This window comes from Carcharhinus amblyrhynchos, chromosome 10, assembly GCF_965287045.1.
Source record: "Carcharhinus amblyrhynchos chromosome 10, sCarAmb.v2.hapA, whole genome shotgun sequence".
NCBI classification, from domain to species: Eukaryota; Metazoa; Chordata; class Chondrichthyes; order Carcharhiniformes; family Carcharhinidae; genus Carcharhinus; species Carcharhinus amblyrhynchos.
The window spans coordinates 93,007,271-93,027,071 of NC_137333.1; the positions used below are offsets into that span (position 1 = coordinate 93,007,271).

Consider the following 19,801-nt stretch of genomic DNA (forward strand, 5'->3'; position numbering starts at 1 on the left):
ATCAATAAAATTATCCAGTCTTTTAGCAAATAACTATTTTATTACTTTAGAAAATTGTAACAGTAAGGATGCTGGCCTGTATTTAGTAAAATACGTTTCAGGCATAACTTGTGTTGAGCCAGGAAAGAAAATGCTGGAAAATCTCAGCAGGTCTGGCAGCATCTGTAAGGAGCGAAAAGAGCTGACGTTTCGAGTCCAGGTCACCCTTTGTCAAAGCTTGTGTTGGAGTAACAATCGGCACTTTACTCATATCCTAACGGCCCAATCCATCAGGATCATTCAATTCTTCCCATTGTTTTTCTTATTCATTTGTGGGACATGGGCATCGCTGGCTGGCCATCCCTAGTTTATTGCCCATCCTTGGTTGCCCTTGGAAGGCAGTTGGCTCTAGAGTCACATGCAGACCAGTGGGGATGGCAGATTTCCTTTCCTAAAGGCCATTTGTGAACCAGATGGGTTTTTCCGACAATCAGCAATAGTTTCATGAGGGTCATCAGTAGATTCTTAATTCCAGATATTTTTTATTGAATTCAAATTCCACCATCTGCTGTGGCAGGATTCAAAACCAGGCATCAGAATGTTAACTGAATTTCTGGATTAATAGTCAAGTAATAAGCCCAGTAGGTCTTCAACCCTTTGGGCACCTTTGAAGGCAAAACATGATCTAACTTTTCCAACACCAAACAACTTGACCAAATTTTTTCCAAGGCCATATATTTCCATGAGTCTCCTGGGAGCCACTTCAAACATTTATGATGATGGTCTTTCACCTTCGCCCATTGGTTTGACTCCAGAGTCCTTTCTCTCATTCTTCCCACATCATGACACTTTCTTCTGGCTGGATTGTTTCCATTCTACTGACCGTGCTAAGTGTGGCTTTGCTAATGGAAACTTCCACTTGTACACACCCACTGCAAAGTTTGCCCATTAGGACTTTAAATGGGGGTAAACCAGGAAGTTGCGAGTGGGCAACTCATTCATTTCCACTCTGCACACAAAGATTCCCGGTTAGCAGGCAAGGCTCCAAAGCAGAAATTCAGGAGCAGGAAGTGAAACAAATTTGGGGGGCACGGTGGCACAGCGGTTAGCACTGCTGCCTCACTGTGCCAGGGACCTGGGTTCAATTCCTGCTTCGGTGACTGTCTGTGTGGAGTTTGCACATTCTCCTATGTCTGCTTTGGTTGCCTCCCGGTGCTCCAGTTTCCTCCCATACTCCAAAAGATGGGCAGGTCAGGGGGATTGACCATGGTAAATGTGTGTGGTTTCAGGAATAGGGAAGGGGAGAGGGCCTGGATAAAACACTCTGTCAGAGAGTTGGTGCTGACCTGATCGGTTGAACCGCTTCTTCTGCACTGTAGGGATTCTATGAATGTTGACTTTTGCCATGTGTTCTACATGAGAAGGGGGCAAGTTTTACCATCCCGCCCACCACAAGAATTGGACCAGGCAAAGAGCGTTAGAAACATCCATTGTTCACAGACAGGATTTTCCGGTTTCAGGGCGTGCGAGGCAGGAAAATCCCACCAAAGGATTTTTCTTGGTGATTCACTTTGACATTGCATTTGTGGTGATATAAAAGTAACTTTGAGTGACACTGAGGCCCTTGAGACCCCATTCATCCCTCAAGTGCCAACATTTGAACTGAGAGCTCCGACAAAGGGTCATCTGGACTCAAGACGTTGGATCTATTCTCTCCCACTGTAGAGATGCCAGCAATGGACTGGGATAAACACAGTAAGAAGTCTGACAGCACCAGGTTTAAGTCCAACCAGTTTATTTGATAGTAATCCCACAAGCTTTCGGAAAGGTGTGTGCAAGGTTCTGATCAGAGAAGGGCATATAAAGACACACACAGTTTTCAGAATACTGATTAGAATGTAAGTCTTTGCAGCTAACCTGCTATTTTCCCTACAGATGCTGTCAGACCTGCCGAGATTTTCCAGCGTTTTCTGTTTTTGTTTCAGATTCCAGCATCCGCAGTATTTTGCTTTTATATTTGAATTTAACATGGTGGGATTATATATATCAAGGCCAGTTTGCTATTGCATCATTGTGTTCTGCTGTCTGTATTCGAGCTTTTGCCTTGACTGTGGAGGTTTCACATTAGACCACTGCAGCTAATTGAGTGATCAGTACAGTAACAAAACGGCAGCAGGGCATTTGTATAACGGATTGGAAATATGCCTCACTTGTTAATTTGCACTGGCATTTCTTCCTTTACACAACAGGGATTACAACGGTGCTAACCATGACAACGCTCAGCAGCATAGCGAGAAAATCACTGCCAAAGGTCTCCTACGTCACGGCTATGGATTTATTCGTCACTGTGTGCTTTTTATTTGTCTTTGCGGCATTGATGGAGTACGCAGCCCTCAATTATTACACATGCTGCAGGAAACCCACGTGTACAAGAAAGAGAAAGCCGGTACGTTCTCCAGATGTTACTTAAAGTTCGCAGAGAAATGCGTTTCCGTTTAATAATTTAACAAGGGAGGGGCAATTTTTTTCCCCTGGTCCTTATATAAATCGTCAAAAAGAGACTTCCTCAGGTTCGCAACATTAAGTTAAGTTTATTTATTTATTAGAGTCACAAGTAACGCTGCAATGAAGTTACTGTGGAAATCCCCTAGTCGCCCCACTCCAGCACCTGTTCGGGTACACTGAGGGAGAATTTAGCACGGCCAACGCATCTAAGCAGCACGTCTTTTTTAGACTGTGGGAAGAAACCGGAGCATCCGGGTGAAACCCACACAGACATGGGAAGAGTGTGCAGACTCTGCAAAAACGGTGACCCAAATTGGGAATTGAACCCAGGTTCCTGGCCATTATAAACATTGTGGGGATTTTAGCTGCACTGTAATCTTGACAGCAGAATTTCCTCAGAGCTTCGCTCTCTTGTGAATTTTGACTATACTTTTGGACAGCGGTGACAATAGTATGAGTCAATATTGAAAATCTTGATGCATTGTTTTTGTAATTGTGATAATGGAAGCCTGCCACTGGATATAGCCAGGGCTTTTCCCTGTGAGTAATACTAAACAGGGTTTAGCTGGTCTTACTGTCTAGGAAGGGGAGGGTCTTGTGGCATAGTGGATAGAGTCCTTGCCTCTGAACCAGGAGCTCCGGACTCGAGTCCCATCCCAGGACTTGATAGCCAGAGAAGGTGCGTTCTTTTTTATTGCAGAGAAACGGGTTGCAAATCCTCCTAATAATGTCAATGGCCGGTGGTGGGGATAGGAGAGATTCTTGGTCAGTTATATATGGGAAGAATGTTGGGGTCCCCACCATCACTATCCCTGGCTCCAGATTACCACATGCATGTAAAATTACCACATCAACTCAGACTCCCTGGCCAGAGTTTTCCGACCATTCACGCCAGTAGGATTTTCCCTTCCCGCTGCAGTGAATGGGATATTGGCTTGCCGCTAATTTTTACGTCTTCGCTGCAGTAGGTGCATAGCATGAACGGTCTGTAAAATCGCGCCCCCTGAGTGAACTGTAACACAACAGGGATTGGTGTGTGTTAACCCATGTGCTTCTGATAGACCGTTTTACCACTGGTGTCGACTAATCTAAACCATGGTCAGAACTTTACCATCCCACCTGCCACGGAAATCGTAACAAGCAGAACACAGACCACGAAAGGGTCAGCTGACATCAGATGGGATTTTCCAGATTTGGGGCGAAAAGTTCCACCTCATGTGTCTAATGGCCTTCCTCTATGCTCCTCTATGCTTTATGATGTACACAGATAACTGAAGGTATTTTTGTTTATTCGTTTGTGGAACATGGGTGTCACTAGCTGGCCAGCATTTATTCCCATCCCTAGCTGCCGTTGAGAGGATGATGGTGACAACTGAGTGGCTTGCCAGGCCACTTCTGTGTTCACTCCTGAGGGATTTACACCTTAAGATATAGGAGCAGAGTTGGGCCATTTGGCCCATCGAGCCTGCTCCACCATCCAATCATGGCTGATATGATTCTCATGCCCGTTCACCTGCCTTCTCCTCATAACCATTGATCCCCTTATTAATGAAGAACCTATCTATCTCTGTCTTAAAGACACTCAATGACTTGGCCTCCACAACCCTCTGTTGCAATGAGTGCCACAGATTCACCACCCTCTGGCTGAAGAAATTCCTCCTCAAAAGGAGCATCCCTTCACTCTGAGGTTATGCCCTCGAGTTCTAGTCTCTCCCAAGAGTGGAAACATCCTCTCCGTGTCCACTCTATCTAGGCCTCTCAGTATTCTGTAAGATTCAATTAGATCTCCCCCCGTATCCTTCTAAACTCCTTCAAGGTTCCTCAACCACTCCTCATGTGACAAAACCTTCACTCCTGGGATAATTCTTGTGAATCTCCTCTGGACTCTGTCCAAGACCAGTACACCCTTCCTCAGGCATGGAGCCCAAAACTGCTCACAATATTTCAAATGGGATTTTACAGCGCTCCTGTGTTTTCTCACTCCCCTCCTCAGTCTTTAGAGCAAAGCAGCAGCAGGTCATTTAATTAAGAACACGGGAATAAATCCCTAATGGTGGAACAGGAGTGAAATCCCTCTCCATTGAATCCCTCCTCGACACATGCAGATCTTTTTTAAAACATAGCGAGGTAAAATTTTGAACAATCCTCAGATAAACAATGGAAGAATTATACCAAGTTTGCGCTCTGGTGTACGTAGGTCAGATTGTTGTGGACACCAACTAACATATAGCCCACAGAATCATAGAATTCCAGCAGGGCGCCATTCAGCCCATCGATTGTCTGACGGAGGATCTTCCCCAAGCCCACTGCCCTGCCCGTCCCTGTAATCCAACTCATGGCTAATCCATCTAAAGTTCATTTCTTAATGTCACTAGTAGGCTTACATTAACACTGCAATGAAGTTACTGTGAAAATCCCCTCGTCGCCACACTCCAGCGCCTGTTCGGGTACACTGAGGGAGAATTTAGCATGGTCAATGCACCCTAACCAGCACATCTTTTGGACTGTGGGAGGAAACCGGAGCACCCGGAGGAAACGCACGGAGAACGTGCGGACTCCTTACAGAAAGTGCAGGTCCCTGGTGCTGTGAGGCAGAAGCGCTAACCACTGTGCCAATGTGCTGTCCCAACTTACACATCTTGGGGAAACTATGAGGCAAGTTACCATGGCCAATCGACCTAACCTGCCATGAGCATCAAAGGCACATTTTGATTGTCTGCTAGATCAACCTGAGCAGAAAAATGTGCTCCTGCTACTGTAATTGGGTGTAACCCATCTAAACTCGGGCCTTTTTAACTTGTTGTTCACGATTCTTCCCTGACAAAGATCCTTCTCTGTTAATTGCTGGGGAGAAATACAGGGTGAAACATAGAACCTACAGTGTAGAAGGAGACCGTTCAGCCCATCGTGTCTGCACCAACCATAATCTCACCTGGACCCTATTCCCATAACCCCATGTACGTACCCTAGCTAGTCCCCCTGACACTAAGGGGCAATTTAGCATGGCCAATCCACTTAGTCCGCACATCTTTGGACTGTGGGAGGAAACCGGATCACCCGGAGGAAACCCAAGCAAATACAGGGAGAACATGCAAATTCCATACAAACAGTGACCCAAGCTGAGAATCGAACCTGGGTCCCAGGTTCTGTGAGGCAGCAGTGCTGACCACTGTGCCAGAGCAAAACTTAATTTTCCTCATAGAGCTGGGCTGCCAATCTCTACCTCCTCCCAATTAATTCCAGGGTAGGAAGCATCTCGGACAGCCTTCCCGCATGGAAGCCGATTATGGATCTCATCCTGCTGCCACTGGTGTTGTATCAGCAGAAGAATGGGACTGAACATTTGGGAATCAGCCAGGCGAACTCCATGTTTGAGGCCTGTTGGGTGGCAGGTTCCTCCTTCTCCAACATCCTGAGCCCAATGGAAGGACCTGCCAGCGGAAAGAGAATATCCCCTCCACCCTGCCTTGCCATTGACAATGACTCCCTTCCCCACTATTTCTCGGGCCTGCCCAATTGACCCTGGCAATATCCACCCTACTCACCTTGATCCGGAACTCCAGTAACAATCCTTCCATTCAGCCCCAGTTCAAGGCCATCAGTGATCACCATTCCCGGTGGCACTGCCAGTGTTGGAGAGCTGCCAGTCTGATTGACTCAGAGAGTCACCTGCCAGAATTCTACCAACCTGTCGCAGCACAGTAGCACAGTGGTTAGCACTGCTGCTTCACAGCTCCAGGGTCCTGGGTTCGATTCCCGCTTTGGGTCACTGTCTGTGTGGAGTTTGCATGTTCTCCTCGTGTCTGTGTGGGTTTCCTCTGGGTACTCCAGTTTCCTCCCACAGTCCAAAGATGTGCGGGTTTGGTTGATTGGCCATGCTAAGAAATTGCCCCTTAGTGTTCAGGGATGTGTAGATTAGTGGGTATAATATGTAAGGATATGGGGGTAGGGCCTGGGTGGGATTGTGTTCGGTGCAGACTCGATGGGCCAAAAGGCCTCTTTCTGCACTGTAGGATTCTATGATCTATGTCCGCCATGATATCAGAGTGATGGGGGACAGACCATGGAAATGTCTGTTGACCTCGGGTGGGAATTTCCGGTCTCGCTCGAGCGGGGCAATAAAATCCCACCCTTGGAATCATAGAGATATACAGCACAGAAACAGGCCCTTCAGCCCAACTCATCTATGCTAACTAGGTCATTGAACTAATCCCATTTGCCCGTGTTTGGCCCATTTCCCTCTAAACCTTTCCTATCCATGTACTGGTCCAAATGTCCTTTTAAATGTTGTAATTGTACCCGCCTCTACCACCTCCTCTGGCAGCTCAATCCATACATGCACTGCGCTCTGTGTGGAAACGTTACCCCTTGGATCCCTTTCTCTTCTCAGTTTTGGACTCCCCTGCCCTGGGGGAAAGATTTTGGCTGTTCACCTTGTGTCTCAGAGGTCGGTGATGAGCTGTTTTTTTTTGTTCCAGTTCATCTTATTACTTTAAATGCCAGTGAACACATACAGGCAGTTGCGACAAGGCAGGGTCAGCTCTTTACTGAGACACCATGATTCATGTCCAAGTGATGCAATGTAGTGGTTCATTCATGTCCTTTTCACCAGTTTTACCTTTGACCTTCACATTCCATGTACACCAGCAAAGAGTACATCAAGGAGACACAAAAATGACAACAGCATGGACCAAGCAAAATGCACTTAGCCCTTCTCAATCTCCTCCATTCCTTTTGTTGCCATGGTTATATTGTCCTTGCAAACTTCAGATCAATCTCATAAATATGACTGAACAAGGTAACGTACTCCACACCATCACCGCTAAGTGACTTGCACATGTTCCAACACCCTCCTTGTCTACGAAGATATCTTTATCTTTGCCTGCTAAAGCCACACATTAACCCCCTCGCGAGCTGGTCCCATAGACAGTCCAGCACATTGAGATACTCAAAATTGCATAAGTAAATAAACCTTAGAATATAAAGGTTATGAGCTGATTTGATCAAGGTTCAAGATTTTCAAAGGAATGATAGGGTAAAGCTGAGAGAAATTTTAACTGCTGACTGGGGAGTGTAGGACAAGAGGCAGTAATCTTAAAATTAGAACCAAGCCATTCAGGAGTAAAGCTAAGGATAACACTCGTGCGCAGAAGTGCAGAACACACTTTCCAAAATAGCAGGAGACACTACCTCAATTAATCATTTTGAAACCAAAGAAGAGAATAAGGTAGAGAGGGATGTCACATTGATGACTTGTCAGCCCCTCTGCTAAATGTAACAAATCCCACCATAGCATTCAAGAGGAACAGAATAATCCTCCCAGCCTCTGAGCCAAGATCTATATTCAGTCATCATCACTAAAAGCAGAATATCATAAAACCCTACAGTACAGAAAGAGGCCATTCAGCCCATCGAGTCTGCACAACCACAATCCTACCCAGGCCCTACCCCCCCATATATTTACCCACTAATCCCTCTAACCTATGCATCTCAGGACACTAAGGGGCAATTTAGCATGGCCAATCAACCTAACCCACACATATTTGGACTGTGGGAGGAAATCGGAGTACCCGGAGGAAACCCATGCAGACACGAGGAAAATGTGCAAACTCCACACAGGCAGTCACCCAAGCCAGGAATCGAACCCAGGTCCCTAGAGCTGTGAAGCAGCAGTGCTAACCACTGTGCTACCGTGCCGCCCAGGAAAGCACCCAGTATCTGGTCACTTGAGTCGCCGCTATTTACTGGTCACTGTAATTACCAATGTTATAACAGCAACCACACTTCCAAAGCATTTCATTGGCTGTGCAGCACTTTGTGAGATGCCCCCAACAATGCAAGTTCTTTCTTATCCCACTATATCTTCCAAGCTACCAGTATTAAAATATGCCAAACCAGTCAGCTATTTATCCAGCAACCTACTGGGGATACATTGCCTTGTTTGCATAGGGTAGTACATTCATATCCATCCCACTGTAAAACAGGCACTCTCACTTTCCAAATGTGTCAGGCCCTCAGTGCTGCAGGGGAACATAGATGGTGTCAATTTGCATAGATATTAGATGATGAATATCATGACTTTGGATAACACCAGTCACTGATTTTCTGGGGCAGACTCCATAATCATTTCACAAAGTAGAATCGCTGTAAGCAAATCCTTTTTTATTTTCAGAATAACCATAAACAGCTGCTGGTAGGGACTCCAGTATAAAAGTACAAAAAGCAATAGCTTAGCCAGCCATTGCTGAAGTGGATAGTCAGACACTCTTTCCTAGGGTAGAAGCGGAGAGGTTGTATAAGCTCAGTTTGTTCTCACTGGAATGGTGGAGGTCGAGGGCTGACCTGATAAAGGTTAAACAGAAAGAAATCCCACAACACCAGTTTAAAGTCCAAACAAGTTTATTTGTAGTTCTGAACTCCCAGCCACCTGACGAAGGGACAGGCTGTCCCGAAAGCTTGCGGCTTTTGCTACAAATAAACCTGTTTGGACTTTAAACTGGTGTTGTGGGATTTCTTTCTGTTTTACCCCAGTCCAACGCCAGCATCTCCACATCCGGATAGAGGTTTACAAGATTATGACTGGCGTGGACAGAGTGGATAGTCAGATGCGCTTTCCTAGGCTAGAGAGGTCAAATACTAGGGGACGTAGGTTTAAGGTGCGTGGGGAAAAGTTTAGAGGAGATGTGCGAAACATGTTTTTTACACAGAGGGTGGTGAATGCCTGGAACTCACTGCCTGGGGAAGTGGTGGGAGCAGGTATGATAGAGGTATTTAAGGGGCATTTAGACGAATACATGAATAGGATGGGAATGAAAGGATACAGACTCCGTAAGTATATATGGTTTTAGTTTAGGCAAGCATGGTGATCAGCACAGGTGTGGAGGGCCGAAGGGCCTGTTCCTATGCTGCACTGTTCTTTGTTCTTGCCTGAGAACAAAGTGGCAATGATTACAAAACCCGTGTGTCAATATCAAAAATGCATTTCTGTAGCACTGCCTGCTTATGAAATGATTAAACTTGCACTCCATTGATATTGGCAATTGGATAATGTCAGATGCTGACAGTTTCGACCTTCAGGAGAACTCTATGGCTGTGATATCCAATCATAAATCGTATTGATCCACGAAATCCCCCATCAATATCTGTTAAGTCGTCAAGTTTATCAAGGGCCCACAGTACAAAGAGGTGAAAGGTGAATTGGTTCTGGGAGATCACTCAATATGTCTCATACAACCAATCTATTTACAAAGGCTGTTCTGTCAGTGCATTTTAGGGCAGCATCAACAAAGCATTGGGATTTCGAATCCTGCAGATTTCCATGTGCAACATCAAACACCACAGATGCACAATGTTGACATGTTGACACAAAACACAGACTGTTGACATGGACGTGTATAGTGAGCTGTTCTACAGGTTCTGTTTCTCTGCCACCATCACCATGCACTCCTCAGCTGATGCTAACTCTTCAAACTCATTAATTGCATTGCTGAACTGTGAGCAGCCACATTGGTGCATAAAAACATTGATGCACGGTGTTCTGTGCGATATTCCTGTACTCGGGTCACCGCCGTGGTTGCCTGGGGAACTCCTCTATACTTGCAATGACAAAAAAGACACAAATGTTAGATGGCCATCTCCCCAACACATCTTCAGATAGAGTTTTCACTGCAAGGCATCATTGTTCCTTCATAGTTTCTGGGTCAAACTCCTGAAACATCCTCCCTAACTGCGGGCATACCGACACCACACAGACTGCAGCGTTTCAAGAAGGCATTTCACCACCACCTTCTCAAGGGCAACCAGAGATGGATAATATGATGCTGGCCTAACTCATGACACCCACATAGAATCATACAATCCCTACAGTGCAGTAGGAGGCCATTTGGCCCATCGAGCCTGCACTGACAATCCCACCCAGTCCTATCCCCATAACCATCATATATCCTGCTGACCCCCCTGACACTAAGGAGCAATTTAGCATGGCCAATCCGTCTAACCCACACATCTTTCGGGTGTGGGAAGAAACCGGAACACCCGGAGGAAACTCACGCAGATGCGGGGAGAATGTGCAAACTCCGCACAGGCAGTCACCTGTGGCTGGAATTGAACCCGGTCCTTGACACTGTGAGGCAGCAGTGCTAACCATGCTACCACCATTCTGCTCTTCCCATGAAAGAGTAAAACAGGATAGAAGGGAAGGCTTCATTGTATGTGTGTGCATGCTGGGGGAGGGGGTGTAGGGGGTTGGTCAGGGAGCGAGGGTGCGAGAGGAGGAAACAGGAAGTAAATTCTGTCAGGTTGGTTCCAAGGCAAATTCTCATCTCCATTGGATTATGGAGATGTAAGGATGGTTGCCTGCTTGGCCCCAGAAGTGTATAATTAGGGGTCCTTTGCCAATGCCAATTGGATTTTCAATCATGGTGTACTAATCACAACGAAAGGTCGTACATACAACCATTGTGGCCTCCTAGCAGTAATGTATCAGAACTGGAGGATCCAATTCATTACCCAGGAGGGCTTGCACCCTAATTTTCAAAGGTCCTAACCCTTCTGGTCAACTTATTCTGGTTTCTTCTGGTGGAACGACAATAATCTCTCCCTCAATGTCAACAAAATGAAGGAAATAGTCATCGACTTCAGGAAGTGTAAAGGAGAACATGTTCCTGTCTACATCAATGGAGACAAAGAAGAAATGGTCAAAAGCTTCAAGTTTTTAGATGTCCAGGTCACCAACAACCTGTCCTGGTCCCCCCATGCTGACACAATAGTTAAGATAGCCCACCAAAGCCTCTACTTTCTCAGGAGACTCACTCAATTTGGCATGTCAGCTATGACTCTCACCAACTTTTACAGATGCACCATAGAAAGCATTCTTTCTGTTGTATCACTGCTTGGTATGGCTTCTGCTCTGCCCAAGACCACAAGAAACTACAAAGGATTGTGAACGTAGCCCAGTATATCACGCAAACCAGCCTCCCATCCATTGACTCTGTCTACACTTCACGCTGACTCAGAAAAATAGCCAGTATAATTCAGGACCCCACGCACCCCGGACATTCTCTCTTCCACCTTCCGTTGGGAAAAAGATACAAAAATCTGAGGTCACGTACCAACTGATTCGAGAACAGCTTCCTCCCTCAGACTCTGATCAGACTTTTGAATGGGCCTACCTTGTACTAAGTTGAATTTTTCTACACCCTAGTATGACTATACCTGTACATTCTGCACTCTCTCTCTTTTCCTTCTCTATGAAAGGTATGCTTCGTGTAGCCAGCAAGAAACAATACTTCTCACTGTGTGTTAATGCATGTGACAATAATAAATCAAATCAAATCAATAATAAATCAAATCAATTACCTATGTAACCTGTGGCCAGCACCCAGGATGGAGGTAGTACCATGCTTACCGGCACACTTGAGCAACTCCCACTCCTGACAATCCTTGACCACTGGAAGGCCTGATGTTAGTCCTTGTGCATCAGGGAAATGCCTACCAACCTAACTGGATGGCAATCACACCCTCTGCCCACTAATTTTCCAAAACCACAAAAAGGTCACATTGGGCGAGCCAAGTATGAGATTAGGGACCCAGAAATGACCCTAGCGAATGGGTCCCAACCAACCCCCCCAAAAAAAATCCTGCCCGTTAAATCGGAGTTACGCTTACATCTCCCGAGTCCTTCCAGGTACTGGTGTAGGAGAATGCCCTGGGCGGGGGGGAGGGGGCTTCTTCCACAGAAGTCAATAGTGCGTGATGTGTGAACGTTTCTCTAATTTGAATCCATCTTCTTTAATGTTGTCACACAGCCAGAGTAGTCTTGAGATATTGTAACTTGTTGGAGCGTATTTACAGTGACAGGTATGTGCCCAGTCTACTGCATCAGTTAGTGACCTCTTTCATCTCGGCTGAAAGTCCTGCTGAAACATGACTCTGCATGAATTATAATGAAAGATCTGTAAAGCTCTGTGAGCACTGGTCATAACAGAACGCTTTGTGTTTACTGAGTGAATGGACAACTTATTGCCACACAGCTTTGCACTTTTGACATGATAAATGGCATTGCCCATGAGTCTTACACTGCCCCTGTCTATGCACAGGGGCAGCATGGACAAATTGGGCCAAAGGCCCAGTTTCCATGCTGTAAACCCCTATGAGTTCTAGTAGGTACTGCACACTATTGACTGGGATTTTCATCTCCTCACGTCCTCTAACCATAACCTGGAGTTCAAAACCATAGAATCTTCCATGTACAGTATTATCATCCTTATTTAAGGAAGAATGTAAATGCATTGGCAGCCGTTCGGAGATTTATTAGACAAATACCTGGAATGGGCAGGTTGTCTTCTGAGGACAGGCTAGGCTTGTATTCACTGATCAGAAAGATAAGGTCCTCCTCCCCTGATATGCAAAAGGGGAAGCCTCCCAACTGATAAAGGGAACCGTCCACCATTCCTCAATGGAGCTCCCCACCTGGCCCCCTCAGCACAAGCCAGTACCAGAGCTGGGTGCCGAGGCAGTGAGAGAAATCGTAGAATTCTACAGTGCAGAAGGAGACCATTTGGCCCATCAAGTCTGCACTGACCACAATCCCACCCAGGCCCTACCCCCATACCACCATGCCTTTTCCCCAGCTAGGGACAATTTAGCATGGCCAACCCACCCAAACCCCACATCTTTGGACTGTGGGAGGAAACCAGAGCAAAACCATGCAGACACGGGGAGAATGTGCAAACTAAACACAGACATTGACCTAAGCCGGAATCGAACCCAGGTCCTTGGCGCTGTGAGACAGCAGTGCTAACGATTGTGCCATCATATTCGGCCAGTGTACAAGCAGTGCCAGGGTAGTCTACCCATGGCATGTCAACCCCCCCTCCCTCCAGGGGCTGTATTTACCAGTGTGCCCCCAGCAAGTTCCCTTTGCCTGGTTCCCATTTTTGCAAAGCCGTTGTTGATCTCAGGACATGACCTCACGTCGGTGAAGGGAGAATTCCAAACGTTGGCAGACGATATGGCGGGGAACCCCACTGATTATATGGAAATGTATTGAAATAAGGTTCCTGGCATTCCTTGGGGTGGGGGGTGGGGGGCAGGGGGTGGAAACCTTGTTATATCACTGGTGAGGAACGTGGACAATCTCACCAGCGAGATTCTCATTTCCCGAGTCTCACAATATTTTGCGCCCACTTCACTGTTGGCACTCATGCAAAATTACATTCAATCACCGGAATTCTACTGCCCTGCCCGCCACAGAATTAGACAACGAAATTGTTTGCTTACCTTGACCAAGGAAGACTGTAAAATCCCACCCAATGTTTCAAGTCACCGGTGACACAGTGGTTAGCACTGCTGCCTCACAGCTCCAGGGACCCAGGTTCAATTCCAGCCTTGGGTGACTGTCTGTGTGGAGTCTGCACGTTCTCCCTGTATCTGCGTGGGCTCCCTCCGGTTTCCTCCCACAGTCCAAAGATGTGCAGATTAGGTAAATTGGCTGTGCTAAATTGACCCTTAGTGTCCCAGGACTAAAGGGATCAGCAGGGTAAATATGTCGGGTATGGAGATAGGGCCGAGGTGGGGTTGTTGTTGGTGCAAATTCGATGGGCTGAATGGCTTCCTTCTGCACTGTAGGGATTCTTTAATTCTATTCTATGTCAAGTCCACATGACTCTTCTTCAGATTTAAACAGAGGGAAAATGTGATGGGTTTTATACTGTCCAAGAGGGATTAAATGTCATCGCCCATCTAAGACAGAGATGAGGAGAATCTTTATCTCTCAGAGAATGGTGAGTCTTTAGAACTCCCTTCCTCAAAAGGCAGTGGAAGCAAAGTATCTGAATATTTTTAAGGCAGAGGAGAGCAAATACTTGATAAACAAGAGGGCAAAGAGTTATCGGAAGTAGCAGGAGGTTAAAATTAGATCAGTAATGATCTTATTGAATGACGGAGCAGGCTCAAGGAGCTAAGTGGCCTACTCCTGCTCTGAGTTTGTATGTACCATCCTCATGAATCAGTGTACCTAATTTACTAGTCATAGAAAAGATGCTGCACTATTCCATCACTGGGCCACAGACTTGATTTGTGACACAGGCAGCGTGGTGGCACAATGGTTAGCACTGCTGCCTTACAGGGCCAGGGACCCAGGTTCGATTCCTGGCTTGGGTCACTGCCTGTGTGGAGTTTGTACATTCTCCCCATGTCTGCATGGGTTTTCTCTGGGTGCTCCGATTTCCTCCCACAAAGACACGCCGGTTAGGTGCTTTGGCCATGTTAAATTCTTCCTTAGCGTACCTGAAAGGTGCCCGAGTGTGGCGACTGGAGGATTTTCAAAGTGGCTTCAATGCAGTGCTAATATAAGTTTACATGTGACACAAATAAATAAACTTAAAAAAAAAATTTGAAATATCTTTAGGTCAGAGTAAGAGAGGGATAGGGTGAGAAGAGGCATGAACGCAATGAGGAGTGAGCGCTAAGTTAGAAAAGACTGTGGAGTGGAAGAGCAAATCTACCCTGACACTGCGGTGCTGGGTGCCAAGGGTTGCAGAGAGGTCAAGAGAAAGGATGGTTTACCATCAGAAACCCCTGGTCTGTGTGTGCAGTCAATTCCCTGTCAAATAACTGGAATCTGGAGCTCATATAAAAGCAGCATGATTGGAATAACAATGGTGGGAGTTACACTGCTGAACGTTTGAGTGACAGCATTGTGGTTAGTGAGCGACAGAGGTGGAATTGCTTATTTTCCTTTTTTTTTCTGCTTTATTTTATTTTCATTAACAAGTACCCCTGGTGCTTGGATCTGTGTGCTGGAAACAAGACAAATATTTACCTCACAGTGAGGGCCCAGTCATCTTGGAAAGCATTTTATGAGTTGTTACATGAAATCCTTTCATACGTTAGGACTCACATTGGATTTGCCTAACATCAGCTTGCAACCAAATTGGAGAATCGTGAAAGAAAAGAGCTAAAAGTTAATTAGCTCAAAATATTGCTATCCGGGTAATGGTAAGACTAATGTTGCTTGTGTTTTTAACGTTCCATTATTTAAGTACCTATACAACATGAAGGCAGCTTAGCATCACCTTCTCAAGGCCAATTTGGAAAAGGTAATATCTTTATAGCTTATTTATTAGAGTCACAATTAAGCTTGTGACACTAACACGGCAATGAAGTTACTGTGAAAATCCCCTGGTCGCCAGACTGCAGCACCTGTTCAGGTACACTGAGGGAGAGTTTAGCATGGCCAATGCATCTAACCAGCACGTCATTCAGATTGTGGGAGGAAACGGGAGCACCAGGAGGAGAGCATGCAGATTCTGCACAGACAGTGACCCAAGCTGGGCATCGAACACAGGTCCCTGGCGTTGTGAGACAGTGCTGCTAACCACTGTGCCACTGTGCTGCCCAATATCCTGGCCTAGTCAGTGATGCTCACATTCTGTGAAGAGAATAGTAAAAAATGAAAGTGCCACAGCAATATTTTATAATGGTAGATACATGAGATCAAAAGGATGTTACTGGCGATGCTTCTAGTGTTGGCCTGGAAACAGCACCCTGATGTCTGGTTCCAAATGCTAATGTGGTGGTTTGTAAGTTCCTAGACCTGCCGGGTAGATACAATGGGCACGATCTTCTGGCTCTTCACTCCTCCTGGATCTTCAACATAAACTTTGCCATGGTGGGCCAACAATAGTGTCTCAGGGAAGTATAGACAGAGTCAATGGATAGGAGACTGGTTTGCACGATGGATTGGGCTACAGACTGTGGGATAGCACAGTGGCACAGTAGTTAGCACTTGCTGCCTCACAGTAAAAAGTCTGACAACACCAGGTTTTAGTCCAACCTATTTATTTGATAATACCTGGTGTTGTCAGACTTTTTACTGTGTTTACGCCAGTCCAACGCCGGCATACCCACATCATGCCTCACAGTGCCAGGGAGCTAGGTTCGATTCCCAGCTTGGGTGACTGTCTATGTGGAGTTTGCACATTCTCCCCGTGTCTGCATGGGTTTCCTCCGGGTGGTCTTCCCACTGTCCAAAAATGTGTAGGTTAGGTTGATTGGCCATGCTAAATTACACTTTAATACTGGGGGAAGTCAGAGGGATTCGTAGAGTAAATATGTGGGGTTACGGGGATAGGGCCTGGGTGGGATTCTTGTCGATGCAGACTCGATGGGCCGAATGGCCTCTTTCCGCATTGTAGGTATTCCATGATTCTTCTATGAAAGACATTCACAACCCTGTATAATTTCTTGCGATCTTGGATGGAGCAGGAGCCATACCGAGCTGTGATACAACCAGAAAGAATGCTTTCTGTGGTGCATCTGTAAAAGTTGGCGAGAGTTGTAGCAGTCATGCCAAATTAAGAAACTGAGTGAATGTAAGTTCATGTCTTGTGCTGTGGAATGATGGTCAATCTAAACTGGCTTAAAATCATTCAGGCTCAATGCATACGAGACGACCTATATCAGGTGGCCAGCAGAAACTTCCACGATGTTACCCCAAGCGTTATTAGACGCTGGTGCTAAAAAGACAGTTTGCTTAACCATGACAGCACTGTTATTATTTCCGATACGTGTATTGATGATTGCTCGTACGTGTTGCAATATTTTACCTGCACTTGGAAACTCTTTTGCATTCCCAGCTTCCGGATGCAACCCTCAGCTGTCGAGTTAAGTCCAATTCCCACTGTCATGGGTTCCCGAGTCAGTATGAGCAAGACTGGAAAGGGGAGCGCAGACGCGATTGGTTCTTCACCCAGCAAAAAGGATCCCAAGAGGTACTTACCTGTGAAAATTGCAGCGTTCATTCGAAATGAGTGTCTGCAGTCATCAAGCAAACCGTGGTCTTAAATGACAGTGACAAAGTGACACTAGTGAATGAAGGCTTCCGTTGACTTGAAATACAAGTCTGGCAAATAACAGATTGGTTGGGATTCTCCAACCTCTTCCGTGGCTGGGATTCTCCAATCCCGCTGCTGTGAATGGAGATTAGGCTGAGCGCCAAATTCTCCATTCTCACTGGCAGCAACAACGGTGTGAATGAGACTGGAAAATTCTGGCCAACCTTTCCCAGCTGGGAATTCCCAACCAGCGGAAACAATCTCTCAACGTTAACCCTATCGAGCCCCTTCAGAATTTTATAGATTTGAATGAGATTTCAAAAGGTGGCATGGTGGCTGGAATAGTAACCCTGATGCCCAGGCTAATACTCCGAGGGCATGGGTTCAAATCTCACCACAGCAGCTGGTGGAATTTGAACTCCATCCATAGCTAATCTGGATTTGGAAGGTAGTCTCACTAATGGAAAGCATATCACTTTCACTGATTGTCGTAAAAGCCAATCTGATTCACTCATGTTTTTTAGGGAAGGAAATCTGCCATCCTTACCTGGTCTGGCCTACATGTGAGTCCTGACCCACAGCAATGTTGCAGTTGACTTCTAAGATGGCCAAGCAAGTCATTCAGTTCAATACCAGTTAAGGATGGACAACAAATTCTGGCCCAGCCAGCAACACCCACATCCCACGAAATAATCAAAAAATATCATAGGACAACCCCATCGACCCAGGCACAAAAACAAAAAAATCTGGAAAGTCTCACAGCACCTGTGGAGAGAGAATAGAGCCAATGTTTCAAAACAGCAGGTCTGACAGCATCTCTCTCCACAAATGCTGTCAGACCTGCTGAGATTTTCCAGCATTTTCCATTTTTATTTCAGATTCCAGCATCTGCAGGATTTTGCCTTTGTCCCCTCATTCCAGGGGCCAACTTAGTGAACCTTCACTGTACCACCTCCAATGTAAGTGTATCTTTGTTACGCGTGGAGTCCAAAACTGAACACCAGATCAACCAAGATCCTATATAAATTCTCAAAATACCTTATGAAGCCTAATGCAATCTTGTACATGTTGGAGAGTGTTGTTTGAGTGTGTTGCAATCACCACTTTATTCTTTCATCTGTTGGTAATTTACATGTGACATTTGGTAATAAAAATAACATCCTGCCGCTTTATAATTGTAAGCATTCGAGAAAATGGCCAGAATTGAAACAGGTGTTTCTCATAGGATATGTGGGTTAGGTGGATTGGCCATTGCTAAATTGTCCCTTAGTATCAGGGGACAAGCAGGTTAAATATGGGGGGTTACAGGAATAGGGCTTGGGTGGGATTGTTGACAGTGCAAGCTTGATGGGCTCAATGGCCTCCTTTCACACTGTAGGGATTCTACGGTTCTATATCAACTTGCAAGTTGCTCAGATTTTCCAAATGAAATAGACATTATTTAAGATTAAAACTAGGTAGCACGTTGGCACAGTGGTTAGTACTGCTACTTCACAGCACCAAGGACTGGGGTTCAGTTCCAGCCTCAGGTCGCTGTCTGTGTGGAGTCTGCATGTTCTCCCCATGTCTGCGTGGATTTGCTCCAGTTTCCTCCCACAGTCCAAAGTTGTGCGGGTTGGATGGATTGGCCATGCTAAATTGTTGCTAGTATCTGGGAGATTAGCAGGGCAAACATGTGGGGTAAGGGGAGAAGGACCTGGGTGTCGGTCCAGGCTCAATGAGCCAAACAGCCTCCTTCTGCGCTGTTGGGATTTGATGAACTGCTGGTAATTAGAGTTTGTTTTTAGATCGGGCAGCTTGTAACCTAGTGCCAGTTTCTAAAAAAAAATTCATTTCTTTCTTCATTCTAGAACTATTCTGTATTGAACCTGGGACCAGCCTCTTCAGTCATTACCATAAACAATTCAATGTATTGGCAGGACTTTGAGGAAGCCTGCGTTTATGAATGCCTGGATGGTAAAGACTGCCAGAGCTTCTTCTGCTGTTACAAGGAATGTAAATCAGGCTCCTGGCGCAAAGGACGGATCCACGTAGACATTTTGAAATTAGACACATATTCACGTGTGTTTTTTCCTACAACGTTTTTGCTATTTAATCTTGTCTACTGGGTCGGATACCTCTACCTTTAAGCTTCTGCCCGAAGGAGTGGAGACTTCCGTCGTCGACACCTGTCCTGTAACTTTGATACGTATCTCTGGATGTTGTCAGAAAGATGAAGATACCTGGGATGAAGCAACACCATTGGTTCTTTCTTTTCCATTTCTTTAATTAAATACAAAACTGCGAAATTCAGAACAAAATGTCGGAAGGAAGACGATGCGGGAAGTGTACATAAGCCGACAAGGCATCTCTCCGAGGTCACCTATTTTTGAACATCTCGAAGAGAAGGGACTGATCTTCTTGACGCCACAAACTGTATTCTCGGTTTTGCAACCAGCAGCGATTTTAGATTAACTATTCACAGGTTTGTCGGATAGTCA

At 45.8% G+C, this 19,801-nt stretch overlaps 1 protein-coding gene across 2 annotated transcripts in view; it reads left to right on the top strand.

Annotated features, from left to right (window-relative positions):
- gabrg3 (gamma-aminobutyric acid type A receptor subunit gamma3) overlaps positions 1-19,450 on the top strand; it is a 604,889-nt gene extending 585,439 nt beyond the window's left edge. Inside the window, exons 8-10 of one of the 2 annotated variants that reach the window (XM_080197967.1) lie at positions 2,229-2,425; positions 15,028-15,045; positions 19,172-19,450. In XM_080197967.1, coding sequence (XP_080054093.1) covers positions 2,229-2,425; positions 15,028-15,045; positions 19,172-19,450 — 494 coding nt within the window. Of the gene's footprint in view, positions 1-2,228; positions 2,426-15,027; positions 15,046-17,123; positions 17,259-19,171 lie in introns of both variants that reach the window. The other variant, XM_080197966.1, reaches the window with a different exon arrangement.
- Positions 19,451-19,801: the final 351 nt, after the last annotated feature.